Source organism: Leptonychotes weddellii, chromosome X (assembly GCF_054177405.1).
Source record: "Leptonychotes weddellii isolate Sample4059 chromosome X, ASM5417740v2, whole genome shotgun sequence".
NCBI lineage: Eukaryota > Metazoa > Chordata > Mammalia > Carnivora > Phocidae > Leptonychotes > Leptonychotes weddellii.
The window spans coordinates 18,023,008-18,037,520 of NC_138385.1; the positions used below are offsets into that span (position 1 = coordinate 18,023,008).

A 14,513-nucleotide genomic window follows, 5' to 3' on the forward strand; every position below is an offset into this window, starting at 1 on the left:
CCTGCGTTTGATTGCTGGCTTTGCTATGACCCAGCTTGGAGGCCTCGAGTATATGCTTTACCTTCTCCGGCCTTAAGGCTCCCCTTTCATCCCAAAGGGAGTTGGACCCCATCATCCCTAAGGCCCCTCTGTCCGCAAACTTTGCCTGAGACTGGAATTCAAGTGTGGAAAGTGCCTTCCCACTGCAGAGGGGTGCTGGGGCTGAGTGTGGTCATTGGGCCGGGCTGGGGCAGGCCTTCCCTCCCCGGAATGCCTGGAGGCACCCCCCCAAACCCGGCTCCTAAACCCACTCACTGTCGTAGTCCAGCAGCAGCTCGGCGGCCGTGAGCAGCTTGGCCCGGTGCTGTGGGTCCATGATGTTCAGCTCATTGAGGTGTGTTTCCCGCAGCTCTTTGAAGTCCTCCAGTGTCTGGTAGCCATTGAGCAGCAGGGTGGATGTGTGTTCCTGCGGGCAAAGGCAGACCCCCAGTGGGGCCACTTACAAGCCACCCTCGCTTGGGATCCCTCCCTTCCCACATAGCTGACCATGCCCTAGCCTCCATCCCTGGGGCAAGTGTGCCTCCCTGGAGGTCCCAGCTCCAACCTCCAGGCCTATGCGCTCCAGCAGCTCATGCAGAGTCTTGGGCTTGGGCCTCTTGCCCTTGCTTTGTCGGCGACTGGGGCGGGCGGGCCCTGCAGCCTCCTCAGGCAGCACATCCACGTAGATGAACTTGAAAGATCCCAGCCTGCCATTGAGCAGGCCCAGCCACGTGCCCACAGGTGGCTTTTCAATGATCTGGATCACATCTCCTTTCTGTGGGAGGACAGGAGAGCAGAGTGGAGCAGGGGAGAGGAGAAAGGTATTCCCTTGGCTTCCATGGACACCGTCTTATCCTGGCTCAGTACAGCCTTCTTTATGGGCCCAGCCTGCCAGGCTCAGGAGAGGCCTAGATGCCAATCTTACCTGCAGTTTCAGCGAGTCACGGTCGTAGGGGCTGGGAGTAAAGTCGGTGTGGACTCGTGCCCTGCCACAGAAGGGCCCTGTGTACTGGGGGGCAGGTGGTTCCTCTCCGAAGCTGCTAGAACCTGGGCTGGGGCTGCAGAGCTCACTGCCTGCAGGAGATGGGGTAGGGAGGAGGGTCACCTTTGTTGCAAGACAGCTGGGGGAGTACCCAGCAGGTAGCTGCCAGGGGCTGTGGCTCGAAATCCCAAGGCCACCCTGCAGGAGCCCAGCTTCACCTTTGGGGCCTCAGACATGAAAACAGTTGACCACAGAAGGAGAAAGGGCTCACAGACCAAAGAATGAGCAAATTGGGAGGACCTCTACAGACCAACTGGGCCCAATGAACAGATAGGGAAAACTGAAGCCAGACAGGCCAACTGGGCACCCAAGACCTCTCACCTTATAATTGGTAGCCCTGGGTCCATTTGACTCCAGGTCTCCTGACTCCCAGTCCAGTGCTCCTGGAAGCCACCTTCCACACAGGAAACCACACCCTAAACTAGTATTTTACTTTCTGTATGTAATAAGACTCAGCATCTAGTTACAACATCACATGAAAACTCAGAAGGGCTCTTTCTCTCTGGGAAGGGCGGGATGAAGGGCATTATAAGTGGCTTTCAGTGGGGGCAGGGAGGTGTCTGTGGAGCCAGAGAAAGAGCACGGAACTTAGAACTAGCCTGAGGGGTGAGAAGGCCAGTGCCTCCGTGGGTCTGCAGCTCAGAGCCTGCAGCCCCTCCTCCAGGAGGGGCTGCTGGAACCTCCTGTCCAACCTCATAGTCACCTAGAAGATGCCAAATGGCGCCCTGAGCCCAGCAAACCAAGGGCTGCAGTCTAAGAGGCTGAGACTTCCCCGCGGGAGACCCTCTAGCCCCACCCCCAGTCTGGGATGTCAGAGGCCCAGGTGGCTGGAGCCTCCAGCTCCCCTTGGAAGGGTGGCGTTGGGCTAGTCCAAGAGCGCAGTGGGGCTCATCGTCTCCCTTGGGCCCCTCCAGGGCCTGGCGACAGCAAGTGACAGCCCCTCCAGGGTAGACCTCAGTTCAAGACTGGGTCATCTTGGGCAAAGTGAAAAACCTCCCTGAGTCTCAGTTTTCACATCAATAAAGTGGGGATGATAGTGCCAGCACCGTGAAGTTATTGTGAAAATGTAATGTGAAGACGGCCGGGAAAGTTCCCGGAAGGCAAACTGCTAAGGTTCATTCCTCTTACCTTCCTCCCACACAGCCAGCTTCGAGGCCCTAACCCAGTCCTTTTCTCCAGACTCAGCAGATGTCCCCTTCGGTCGCCTACTCACCCGTGGAGGCCTGGCGGCTAAGTGCCGGGAGCTCACGCTCCTCCTGCTCAGAAAAGGCCAGTGCCATCTTCTCGGGGCCGGGGCTGTCCAGGCTGCAGTCTGGAGATGTCGGGGAGGCGGAGCCCTCCTCCAGAGTGTCTCCCTGCAGGGGACGGAAGGCAGGGGACCCTGAGCAGCCCTGGCTGGGACGCCCAGGGGCGCAGAGGAAATGGGCCTGGGCTCTCCGGGGGGTGGGGGTGGGGGCGGGGGCTCCGAGGCTGCGCAAGCTCCCGCTTCGCTGATGTGGGAATGACCGTCCTCAGGCGGCGACCTCCTGCAGCAGGAATGTGCGGGGTCCGCGCGGAGAGGGCTGCGGCGCCCGAGCTGGGGCTCAGAGGGGCCGCCAGGGCCGAGCTACCTTTGGCCGTGCTCCTGCGTGCCAGGCGGGCCTGTCAGGTCCTTGCACTCTCACAGTGACACTTCAGGGTAAGCGCTCTGATGGTCCCCAGTTCACAGAGGAGCAGTCACGGAGGAACATCCCCAAGGCCGCACAGGAACCCACAACCGAGCTGAGCTGGCCTGACTCCAGAGCTCCTCTGCCTCACCACACACTTCAGGGCGGGGGCCGCCCTTTCACAAGCGGCCCGGCTCTCTAGGAACCAAAGGCCCGATTCCTGCGTCGTACAGACTCCCCTCCGTGGAGTCGCTCACCGAGCCGCACACCCCTGGGGGCCAATTCCGCCGCACGGAGACTACAGAGGCAAATAACCTCAAGAGCCCAGAGATCAGTGAAAGGTAGTATAAGATTCAGGAAATTATGAGTTTTGAAGGTTGCCCGTAGTCTTTATTTTCAATAGAACTTACTTAATTCTAAGTTTATAGAATGTAATTTTTGGTAATGGTTGGGTTTCACCCCTGGCTCACCAAATTCCTCAAAATTTGACCAATTGCTGTCCTGAGCTGCTAGGAGCCAGTAAGAGCTGACTCGGGCACCACCACCCCCCACCCCGCCCCCCCCGCCGCGAACCTTCGGTCAGAGCCATGGCCACAGCCAACTCACTGTGTGACGTCAGCTACTGGCACGTGCCTGCCCCACAGCTGTCTGTCCCACCCTCTCTCCCTGGGCCCAAGCCAGCCTTCTCTATTTTCTCTCCTAGGGGCCCCTCTTCCAATCCAGTCTTCCCAATCCCAGAGGCTAGTTCCAAGCAAAACTTTGAGGTGGACGAACTTGCTTCAGGCAATTGCATCTCCCTTTCAAGCGCCGCCCTCCCCCTCCTCAGGCCAGGCTTCCTCCGAAGCTTCTGTTACCCAGACTTTCATCCCTCCTCAGACCCCACTCCTGCTCTCTCAGGACCATGCCTTGCTGCCAGGCTCATGGCTGAGTGAGCTCTCTTCCCTTATGACCTTCCTTCTCATAGTGAATCAGGCCCTCAGGCCCAGTACCCGAGCTATGGCCTTCAAGGTGGCTATGCTCACAGGTGGCCAGAGCACTGCCTGCCCTCCCTGCCCCCCACCCCTCCTGCAGGCCTCACCATCTCTTCTGACAGCGCCTTCACCATCATCTTGCCCATCTTCCTGTTCATGGTTCTGGAAATCACGGCCCTCCACTTTTTCCCCAGCTTTTTGCCACTCTTCCCAGCATCTTCTGCGGTAGGGACACCTGACTCATCTTCTGGAATCTGTGACAACAAAGGAGGAGGTCCGGGATTTAGGGGCAGAAGGAGGCCTTCAGGTCCTGGCAGAGGATGGGAGTGGGAATGAGAGGCTCCCATCCCCTTCCCTCCTAGCCCCAGTCCCGTACTCAGCCCCATTAATCTGTAATTAATTTGACAATTACAGTTGACCCTTGAACAACGTGCGGGTTAGTGGCGCCAACTACCCCCGCCCCGTGCAGATGAAAATCCACGTGTAACATTTGACTCCCCCAAAACTTAACTATTCATAGCCAACTGTTGACCAGAAGGCTTACTGATAACAGGGGGTTAATACATATTTTGTGTGTATATGTACTATATTCTTACTATAAAGTAAGCTAGAGAAAAGAAAACATTACTAAGAAAATTATAAGGAGGAGAAAATACATTTACAGTCATTTACATTTACAGTCATACAGAAAATACATTTACTGTATTTATTGAAAAAAAATAAATCTGCGTGTAAGTGGACCCATGCTGTTCAAACCCGTGTTGTTCAAGGGTCAACTGTAATTTGTAATTGAAAACAATGTGGGTGATTTCTAGGGGGCCCAGAATTTTGACGGGTGGGAGGGTTGGCCTTCTGTGTGTAAGCAGGCTTTCCTCAACAATCCCCAGATCTCCTCTTCCCCCCACCCAGGGCCTGCAGCCAGACCCCCCTGGGAGGCTCTGCAACTCACATTATCATCCAGATTAAATTCCTTCTCGCTCACCACGGGGGAGCTGGGTTTGGATTTGGCAAAATCCTTGAAGCTGCTGGAGCGCTGAAGTGAGATCTGGAAGAAGCAGAGGTGTGGCCCTCAGTGGCTGGAAAATGGCTGGCGGAGTGAGGAGCCAGGAGTTGTCCCCGGCTCCGGGCACAGGCACACCCCCCAGGGCTAGGCAGCGCGCAGGTGCCCTGAGGAGCCAGGGCTACTGAGCGGAAGCGTCAAGGTGTCCTTGGAGCCACCTGGCTTCCTGCTCTCCTTCAGCAGAGGGTAGCCCCTAATGAGGGCCCCAGAGCAAGCTCCGGACCTCAGGAGCCTCCAACCTCAGCCAGGCCTCACACGAAGCCCACATGACCACCAGCACCTGCAGTTTGGTCCCCAGAATTCTGGAGGCAAAGAGTAAACGAGTCTGAGCAAAAGCATATCTCCTACTAGAGACGTACCTCAGCAGGACGATAGCATCACCTTTACCTAATAGAGCAAATCTTCTCCAACCCTGCCGCCGCCTCTTTGCTCTGGACCTGAGGCAAGCATGGTGTCCCTGTCGCGGTGATAGAGCTGAACACACTGAGGTCGCCAGCCTGATGAATCTGTGTCCCCAGAAGAGCAAGGCAATCCCCCCAGGAGTCAGTAAGACCTGACATTCTGCTTTCTGGAAACCCTCGGGAGAGGCTTATTAAGAGAAGGTGCCAACAGATTTGGGACATGAATGACTGGGGCTCATTTCATAAAAGAAAGTTGCTGTTTTAAATTCCTCCATCTCGGCTTTTAACCTTAGCCACTAACGTGATGAGCTGGCTACTGCTGATGACATGTGCCAGAGCTTGGACTTTTAAACCCCGCCGATTGTTTGCGCTGATGAGACTGTTTTCAAGAAATGAGCTTTCTTAACTGCATATGCATGCGCATGGCAAGATAGCAGCCAGAAGCCAGGGCCCGGCAGGTAAGGAGTCAGGCTTTACACGCAAGAGGTAAGGCTGAGCCTGCATCAAGATCAGCAGTCAAGACCAGAGAGAGATACACACAGGAACCAGGGTTCACAGATGGCCAGACAGATAGAGCGGGATAGACTGCAGACACCAGAGATAAGGGCTTGAGGAACCGAAGCCCCAAAGCCACACAAAGCTGAAAGTTTCACATCCTCTTTCCTATGAAAGGGGGGTCCAGTGACAACCCCCCAGGGCCGGGGCAATATCACCTGCCCCCCAACACGCACACAATTGGCCCCAACTCCTGGGGACTCCGGTGGGGACTCCTGGGGACTTTGGTTCTCCTGGTGGGTCTTGACCAAGGCAAGACAGCACTCAGGGTCAGGGGTTACACTTTCCTAGAGGTTGCGGCAAGCTAGTGGGCCCAAAACTAGGTCAGCGGTCAGGCCATCAGATGCTGCTGCCACAGGGGCCTCCCGGATGGGGCACCTACGGCCTCCGTCAGAAAGCCTCTTCTGTGCTACACTGGGGAGTTGGAGAAGGGGAGGCCATGAGTGGGCATAGGCAGGGGAGAGCATGACCGTGGGGCGACCGCTCGGATTCTCATGCGTCTCCTCCATCCTCCTTCCTTGGTTTTCCCCACCCACTATTCTTTCCTCTTTTTCCCCCTTTCTCTCCCCTTCTTTCCTCCACCTTTTGTTTATTTCCTCCTCTTGAATGGCTAGGATGCAGCTGCCTGGGTAACTTCCTCCTCTTATTGCCTGGAAAAGAGAGAGGGTGGGCACCAGGCTGGCCTGGGCCCAAGGAGGGCAGGTTGGGCTGCTATTTATAGACCGATGGGACCTATTACGGCCTTCCCTTCACCGCCCCTCAGCTTGGTCTGCAGACCGGGAGGCTGGGAGTCGCCCCAGAAGCCCCAGGGACTCCGAGCCTGGAAAGCATGCAAGAGGGAAGACCCGGCACTGGAAGTGGGCTTTGCTGGGGAGAGTAAACTCACCACCGGGCCCCAGTTCTTTCCTTTTCCTGTCATTAATCTGCAGGCTGGGGGCTGGGAGGGGGGCCTTTGGCCCCAGGGACCTTATGTCAGGGCCCCTCTGTCCCAGCTTTCGCTCAAAGTGGGAGGAAACAATCCAAAATGCCGTGGGGTGGCGCTGGGACTTGGGCCCTGCTGGCCACTCCTCGGCCCAGGGTTATGGAAAGGACTAGACATGTGCTTCGGGTGACAAGGGTTGGGGCCAGCCAGGGTGGCCTTTTGCCCGGCCTACCTCCAACCTCGGGGCCAACCCCAAATATCCTGAAGGTCTTTGGTGACCCTGAAATGATCCCCCTCCCAGGTATGAGTTAAAATCCTTGGGTCCCCTTGGATTTTCCACCTGGTTTCCCTTTGGAGCCAGGCCTTCCTGGGGGTCCTGCACAAGGCAGCAGGTAGTACCCTACACTGTTGGCCCCTTTTCCATGTCCAAGGGGAGTATGTGGGCCTCTTGGAAAGAGCTACTTTTCTGGCATCAGACGTTGGTGAGTTCAACTTTGGGATATGTGACCTTCGGGGAGTTATTTAACCTCCTGACCTTCAGTGTCTATGAGCTGACAGGTGGTCACATCTTGGTTCTGCCATCGACCAGCTGTGTAAAGTGGGGAGAGTTCCACAACTTCTCTGGGCTTCCATTTCCTCGTGGGTAAAACGAAGACAAAGGCAGCTACCTCGTTGGTTGCTGTGAGGATAGAAGGCCCAACTGCTAACACAGCAACCCCTCAACGAATGTCCATGTGTGCTTAGCCTTTCCTCTGACCCCCTCCAGACTCTTACCCAGGGCATGCCCCACCTGGAACACGCCACCTTTCTCTGTCAACCATAGTTTCTCCCTTCCTTCAAAATCCAATGGAACTGGAAACAGCCCACGTGCCCACCAACTGTAGAATGGATATGGGAATTGTAGCAGTCATTGAAGGGAATAGTACATAGCGATGAGCTTGTACAGCTTTCCCTAACAATATGGATGAATCTTGCAGATACACTGTTGAGCAGAAGGGGCCAGCCACCAGAGTACATTATATGGTTCCTTGTATAGAAAGTTCAAAACCCGGCAAAACTAAGTTATGCCATTGGAAGTCAAGATAGTGGTTACCCTTAGGGAAAGGGAGCATGTAGTGACCAGCAGGGGCATGAGAGAAGCTTCTGGAGTGTTGGGAGTGCTTTTTTTTTTTTTTTTTAAGTAAGCGCTATGCCCAACATGGGGCTTGAACTCATCACCCTGAGATCAAGAGTTGCGTGCTATACCAACTGAAGCAGCCAGGTCCTCCAAAGTGCTTTGTTTCTTGATCTGGGTGTTGCCTATGAGGGAATGTTCGCCTTATGGAAACTCATTGAGTGGAACACTTGTAATTTATCCGCTTCTTTGGACAGATATTATACATCCAGAGAAAGGCTTTCCAAATCCAGTTTCAAAGGTGCTGCCTCCTGTAGGAAGCCTCCCCTGATCACCCCCTCAGAGCCTCACACTGCCCGCCGTTGGCATCTTCTTCCCCTGCTTCCTAAGCAAGCTTGGCTTTCACCGGATGTCTCTGCAACTAGCCCCCCAGCTCCTTCAGCAGACCAGTCACATACCTGGCACCCTCTGGGCTCCAGGCACTGGCCTGTGCATGTGTGGGGATCCGGGAAGAAAGGGGTTAAACACCTCCCACGTGCCCTGCACCCTGTCCACCCCTTCGTGTGTGCCAGCTCACTCCAGCCTCACTACAGCCCCATCTTAACACCCTTCCTGCCCAGCTGAGGAGCCTGAGACTCAGAAATGAAGTGTCTGAGGCAGAGTTACACAGCGGGCAGCAGCAAGAGCAGGGGTTTGAACCCCGTTCTGTGACTCTGGAAGCCTGTGTGTGTTGCTGTGCTCAGAGCTCACTAAGTTGTCTCCAGTATAGAAATGCACTGAGTGTAATGGAAACTGTGGGTGGTGTTTGGAGGGAGCCTCCTGGAGAGTGAGCGGGAGCATGGAGGAGGAAGGGCTCAGGAGGGCTTCAAGGAGGAGGAGACACATTTAAGCTGGGCTATGCAAGGGAGCCAGGATTTCTCTGGGAGGAACTGGGAAGGGTTTAAACAAGAATGAGAGTTAGAAACAATCTAAGCATAGTCGGTGTGGTGCGAGGTGGAGCAGAAAAGGCCATGGAAGGCCCTGGCCAGCCATGCCGAGGACCTTGGGCATTAGCCTGCGGGCAACGAGGAGCCACTGGAAATGCAACGTGTATGCTGGTGGGGGTGTCACGTAGAGGTGTGCTTTCCTACTCATGGGTTGAGTCTCTTATGTTCATCAGATTCTTCTAGTGCTTCTGGGATCAGTAGGGGGACAAGAGAGTAGAGGAAGAAAGGGTTAAGACTCTGGAGACTGATAAGTCTTGGCTTGGATCCCTGCTCTGCAGCTTACTAGCTGTGTGAACTTGGGTGAGTCACTTCACCTCTCTGAGACTTGGGCATAAAATAGAGATAGAGGCAATATCTGCCCCTGCTTCACAAGGTTCTCATGAGGAGCCAACGAGCTCCAATACAGGTAGAGTGCACGGCACCTGGCGCCTGACGAGTCCTCCCTTAGTGCAGGCTCTTAGTGCTTTTAAGTCTCATTTCCTCCACCTCAGGGCTGGGACCCAGGCTTGGTCTTCTCTGCAGTGCGCGCCCCGCGCCCGCCCACGCCTACAGCATGCACGCTACTCGTGTGCACATGCCTGCTCGTGAGGGAGCACTCTCATGTTTATTGTCCCAGGCCATCTGCACAAACCTCCTGAGATGGGCAGATCAAGAGCTAGCCTCTTTTTCCAAGGTGAAGGAACCGAGGCCCAAAGAAGGTCAATGAACTGTCCAAGGTCCTACTGCTAGAATCCATAGGATTTCAACTCCCCTGTCTTGCCTCCCGCTCAGCACATTCATTCTGGCAGACCTGGGAGGAGGAGCAGGGGCAGGTGAGAGAGGCCTCACTTGCCTTTGTGCTTTCCCTCCACTGTGTCACCTCAGCCACTGAGAAGAAGGGACTTGCCCAAGGTCACGGTGCTGGAGCTAGGCTGCTGTCTCTGGGCGTGGGGAAGATGCTATCTCTACCTTCTGGAAGCTTGGCTTCTCCAAGGCCATTTCCACAGTATTGGGGCTTGGAGAGTGGCTCTTGAGGCTGGCCCAGACTCAGGCAGGGGTGGGGCGGGGTTTGCCTGGATGATCCTCCCTGGAGGGAGGGACATGGACCTCAGAGTGCCACACGGGCTTTGCTTCTCCTGGGAGAAGCCTGGGAGGACAATCCCAGAGGCCTAGCCACCAAATACAGAATCCAGATAAAGGAAGTCAGGGAAGAAGACAGGGACTTCCGGCTTCTGTGTGCCCCTGGGCACCTCCGCCTGAGATGGCACAGGGTCCCAGTGTCAAAGTGTCAGCTCTTTCTCAGGCTCTTTCCCCCAGCTCAGCTCCCCTGTGGTTTGGGGCCCAGCAATGTCTACAGTAGTCTCTGCTTCCCACCCCCATCAGCCAGAGAGCAAGGGGAAGTGGGACCTGCTCACCCCGGAGTGGCAGCCAATGGTAAATCTGCTGGGCCTAGAACCAAGCAGGGCTTAGATGGGGGTGACGAAGCCCGTGTGAAGACTCATGAATCTCTACCCCCCTCTGCCCACCTCCACTGCAACTTAGAGAAGCATCTGGGGTGGGGAGAGTACAGCCGGAAGTGGCAGCCACCCCAGGACCTGAGATGGGGCAGGATGCACACCCCAGTGCCCAGGGGCTCAGCCTTTCAGCTGGCTTGGCCTCCGTCTGGGAGCTGCTCCCCTGACAAAGGGGCTCCCCCACAGGGCACCTGGGCTGAGCTTCCGGGGAAAACAGCAGGACACACTGAGGGCCTGGAGGTCCCCCGAGTGTGGCCTGGGGCTAGGCCTAGGTCTCTTGGACCCGGTTCAGGCCTGCTTGGGGATGGTCCTAGGATCCTGCTGGATGTGTGGAATGTACTTAGCTGGTGTCCTGGGAGAGTCCTACAATCAATTCAAAGAATAAATCTAGAAATTCTCAAACCCAACTAGAGAAATCTAGATCTGGCAGTCTTCAAGGAATCTTCTGGTCTGGTCTCTGCTCCAGGAAGAGGAATATTTCAGCTGTCCACGATAGCTGCTTTTCCTCTTGGTCTTTAGAGTCCCTCCACTGAATTTTTCCTCCTCAGCCCCTATTTCCCATCTCGCCAGCTTCATTTCTCATTCTTCACAAATAATTTCTCCCCGCCTGGGAAGAACCTGCATGCCCCCTGCATCCCGCTGCAGGTTTGGAGAGCCTTTTCCTGAGTCTAGAAATCCCCTAGGCCCCCTCTCCAGGTTGGCCGCCTCTCCAGGAGGGCCTGGGGAGCTGCAACAGAGCTGAGCCAAGTGGGCAGAGTCTGGCTATGGCTAGAGGGCAGAGGCCCCAGGAGCATCATGGCGTCTATCTGGGTGGCCCAGCAGGTCCCTTTGAGTGAGATGTCTCCTGAGAGGCCGTGCTTGGGCAGAAGCAGTGGCAGGACTGGCGTAGGGGAGAGAGAATTGAGTACAGTCTTGGGATGCAACTCGAGAAGTATATTTTGTGATTCTTGAATTCTAGTCTAGGATTCTAACCCCTGATTTTAGATCTCTATCCCATCATTGTAGGGTTGAATTCTGTAACTCTAGACTTCTAAGGGTCTGGAACCCTGACTCTCTAGATTTTGAAAGTCTCTTCTGTACTTTTGTTACTCCAGTAAACTTTGGGGCCCTGTCCCAATGCCCTTGGGAGAATGGCCCTTGCCTACAGACACAACGTCCGGCCTTTGGCTCTTCCCACTTCTAAGAGTCCCGGAGGGGGTGGGTTGAGAGAGCAGAGGGAAGGAAGACGCGAATTCCCAGAGATGCTCCTCACCTTTCTCTTCTGAGTGGGCTCCTTATCGCTGGCGTTGGAGGGTTTGCGGCGCAACATGGTCCTCTGCCCTGGTGACACTCCGTCCCCGCAATCTTAGGTGTCGAGATGCCGAGGCCTCTTGCTCAGCCTCACGAGCACCGTCCAGGGGGCACGGCATGGACCGAGCCTCTGGCTGCCACTCTGCGTGCTGGAGTGGCAGCTTGGGGGCACGGGCCATGGACACCCAGCGGCAGCAGCATACAGGAAGCCCAGCCACGTGACCTGCTCTTACAGCAATCGCAGCCCCCGCCGGCCCCGAGGGAGGAAGGAAGTCCCAACTTCAGTCTCCAGAGATTCTGATACAGACGGCTCTTAGGTTGAACAAGCAGAGAAAAGTCCCTACCCTGCCGTCTCGTGTCAATCATTACCTGCCCTGCTCCATCTCCTTGGACGTGGCCCATCGACTTGACATGATATGGCCTACTCAAGCCTCTTTTCCCGCCGACCAGAAGCCAGAAGCCAGAAGCGGGGCCATCTCTGCCTGTTAGGCCAATGCTCCTGGTCGTCTTGCATCACCAAGGTCATCACTATCACTACTACCACCCCTACAACCATGACCCTACAATCATCCCCTACAGCCTGTCGTCACGACCGCAAGCACCCTACAGCCAGCAGCCTCGGACGTCACCCCCACAGTCATCATCATTGCTGCTAGCACCCTCACAATCAGCAGCCTCATGGCTGTCACCCTTATGGACATTCCAGCTAGTCACCGACAGTGATCTGACCCCTACAACCATCAGCCCTACAGTCATCATCCTTACGGCCATCACGACATCCTTGCAGGGGTCACTGGGGCAGTCATCCCCACTGCCACCAGCATGCCCATAGCCATTCTTACCAGAGCAGTCATGCTTGCAGTCAAAACACCTTGGCTCCCCCGCGCCTCCCCCCCGTATATTTATCATCACAACAGCCGTCACCACGAAAAAGGCATGTTCTCGCAAGCAACTGCATACCATCAGCAAATGTCCCAGGCAAGAGGCATTTCTTAAATGCATGTGTGGTTTAGAATGTTCGCTTTGTGGGTTATCTGTAACAGATATTTTAATAACTTCAATGATCTTCTTATTACAGAAGCAATTCATATTCATAACATAATTTAGCAAACACAAATACACAAAAAGAAGAAAATTAAAATTTTCTCCATAATTATACTGTTTGGATAAATATCTTTTTCTATTTTTTAACATTTAACTACCCCTCCTCTCTATTTTACAAAAATCATACTGCGCAGAAAGCAGACCTGCGGTTTGAGAGGTCAGAAAGGGCACAAGGACCCTTTCGGGGGTGATAGATATGTTCACTATCTTGGTTGCCGTGATGGTTTCATGGGTGCATACGTATGTTAAAACAAATCATACATTTTAAAAATGTGCAGTTTCTTGTAGGCCAATTACACCTAAACAGAACCATTTTTAAATTTTTAAAAATTAAAAAAAGTCATACTTCACAAACTGTGTTGATATCCGCTTGTCAAACTGAATACAGTATCATTGAGATTTTCTCACGCTGTGAGCTATTTGTCAACTAATGCCATTCGTAATGGCTGCCGAGCAGCCCACGGCACACGGGTACCATGATGATTTCAACAGGCCCCCACCGATGAACTTAGGATGGCTTCATTTTTTTTTTTTTTTTACTCTTCGTGGTACATCCTTAAGGCAAATATTCACATCCACATTTTTTTCCTTTGGATAGATTTCCAGAAGGGGAATCCTGGGGTAAAAGTTGTGCATCTTTTTAAGGCTTTCCTTTCTGTGGCACTTGTGAAATCCTGGGCTGGCCCTCCCCTGTTCCCAAGATGTTCTTGTGACTTCCTCCCCGCTGTCCCCCAGCCTGCCCCACGCCCTTTGAACATCCATCCCTTGGGCTGAGCTCAGGGAAGACAAGGTCCTTCTCCCCCAAGCTGAAGCCATACTTCTTTGGCTCTGTCCTCCTCAGCCGGCCAGGCCGGGGGTGCCAGCACCCCAGTTCACTCCCCCACGGGCCACGCTCCCCTCGTTGGCAGCGGGGGGGAGGGGCCGGCGCCAGGGCTCCCACTGCCGGGGCTTGGAGGCCTGGGAAGGAGCCTGCCCAGGTTGGGGACGAGGTGGCGGGAGCAGGGGTGGGAGGGTGACCCCACGGGAGGCGAGGGGCGGGCACAGGGCTGCAGGGGCTCTGGGCACTCGGGGCTCGGGCAGCGGGAGCGGTCGGAGCCGGAGCCCCCCACAGAACCTTCTGGGCCTGCGCCGTGACGGCACGTCCGTGGACCGGCGTGCAGGATGTGCCCCGCTTCCTGTTTGCTCAGCCCCGGCCGCGGGCGCTGCTCACACGCTAACCGCAGAGCCTTCAAAGGCAGCCAGCTAACCAGGGTGCTGGGCGGCCACCTCGCCCAGGCCTGGGAAAAGGTGGCAGGGCTGGAGAGGAACCTCTAGTAAAGTACAGAAAAGTCCCCAACGCCCCCAGGACAGAAGGGAGCGAGTGTGTTCAGCGCTGCCCTTCTGTCTCCCTTTCAGATGTGCCTCCTCCCCACCCCCGCTCTGGGGGTCCAGGGGCTCCCCCATTTGGACTGGCCTTCCCCCAACTTATCCCTCCCAGCACATTGCCCTGGCCTGAGTCCCTTGAGGTCAGGCCCCAGCTGGCTAATGGGCCTTAAACACGTTTTAAACAGGTTCCCCTTCCGGGCCACACATCAACATTTTATAGGTCACTTCCCAGGTACACAGAGCCCTCAGCTAAAGAGGTGATTCAGATCAGTAGTGCAGTGAACGAGGCCACCTCAAACTTGATAATGGGCTGGTAGACAGGACCTAGGCGTAGCTCTGGGCAGAGCCTTGTGCTAAGCACTATGAAGAGATGCAAAATAAATAGTTGTCCAAGTCCCTTGCACCTGGGAGCTTCCGTCTCGGCAGGGAGGCAAGCTTACATTTGCGCAGCGTTGTTCTTTGCCAAGCACTACGTTAATCCCAACACAACCCCCTGAGGTAAGCAGTTTAAATTGAGATTATTATCGCAAAGATGTGTCCAGTATA

At 55.1% G+C, this 14,513-nt stretch overlaps 1 protein-coding gene across 1 annotated transcript in view; it reads right to left on the reverse strand.

Annotated features, from left to right (window-relative positions):
• Positions 1-11,718, reverse strand: part of SASH3 (SAM and SH3 domain containing 3) — a 13,373-nt gene extending 1,655 nt beyond the window's left edge. Inside the window, exons 1-7 of the mRNA XM_006735184.3 lie at positions 11,461-11,718; positions 4,627-4,722; positions 3,785-3,931; positions 2,274-2,415; positions 944-1,092; positions 584-793; positions 295-445 (exon numbers count right to left, since the gene is read on the reverse strand). Of these exons, the coding sequence (XP_006735247.1) occupies positions 295-445; positions 584-793; positions 944-1,092; positions 2,274-2,415; positions 3,785-3,931; positions 4,627-4,722; positions 11,461-11,517 (952 nt within the window). The 5' untranslated portion in view covers positions 11,518-11,718. The remainder of the gene's footprint in view (positions 1-294; positions 446-583; positions 794-943; positions 1,093-2,273; positions 2,416-3,784; positions 3,932-4,626; positions 4,723-11,460) is intronic.
• Between the last annotated feature and the right edge of the window lie 2,795 nt (positions 11,719-14,513).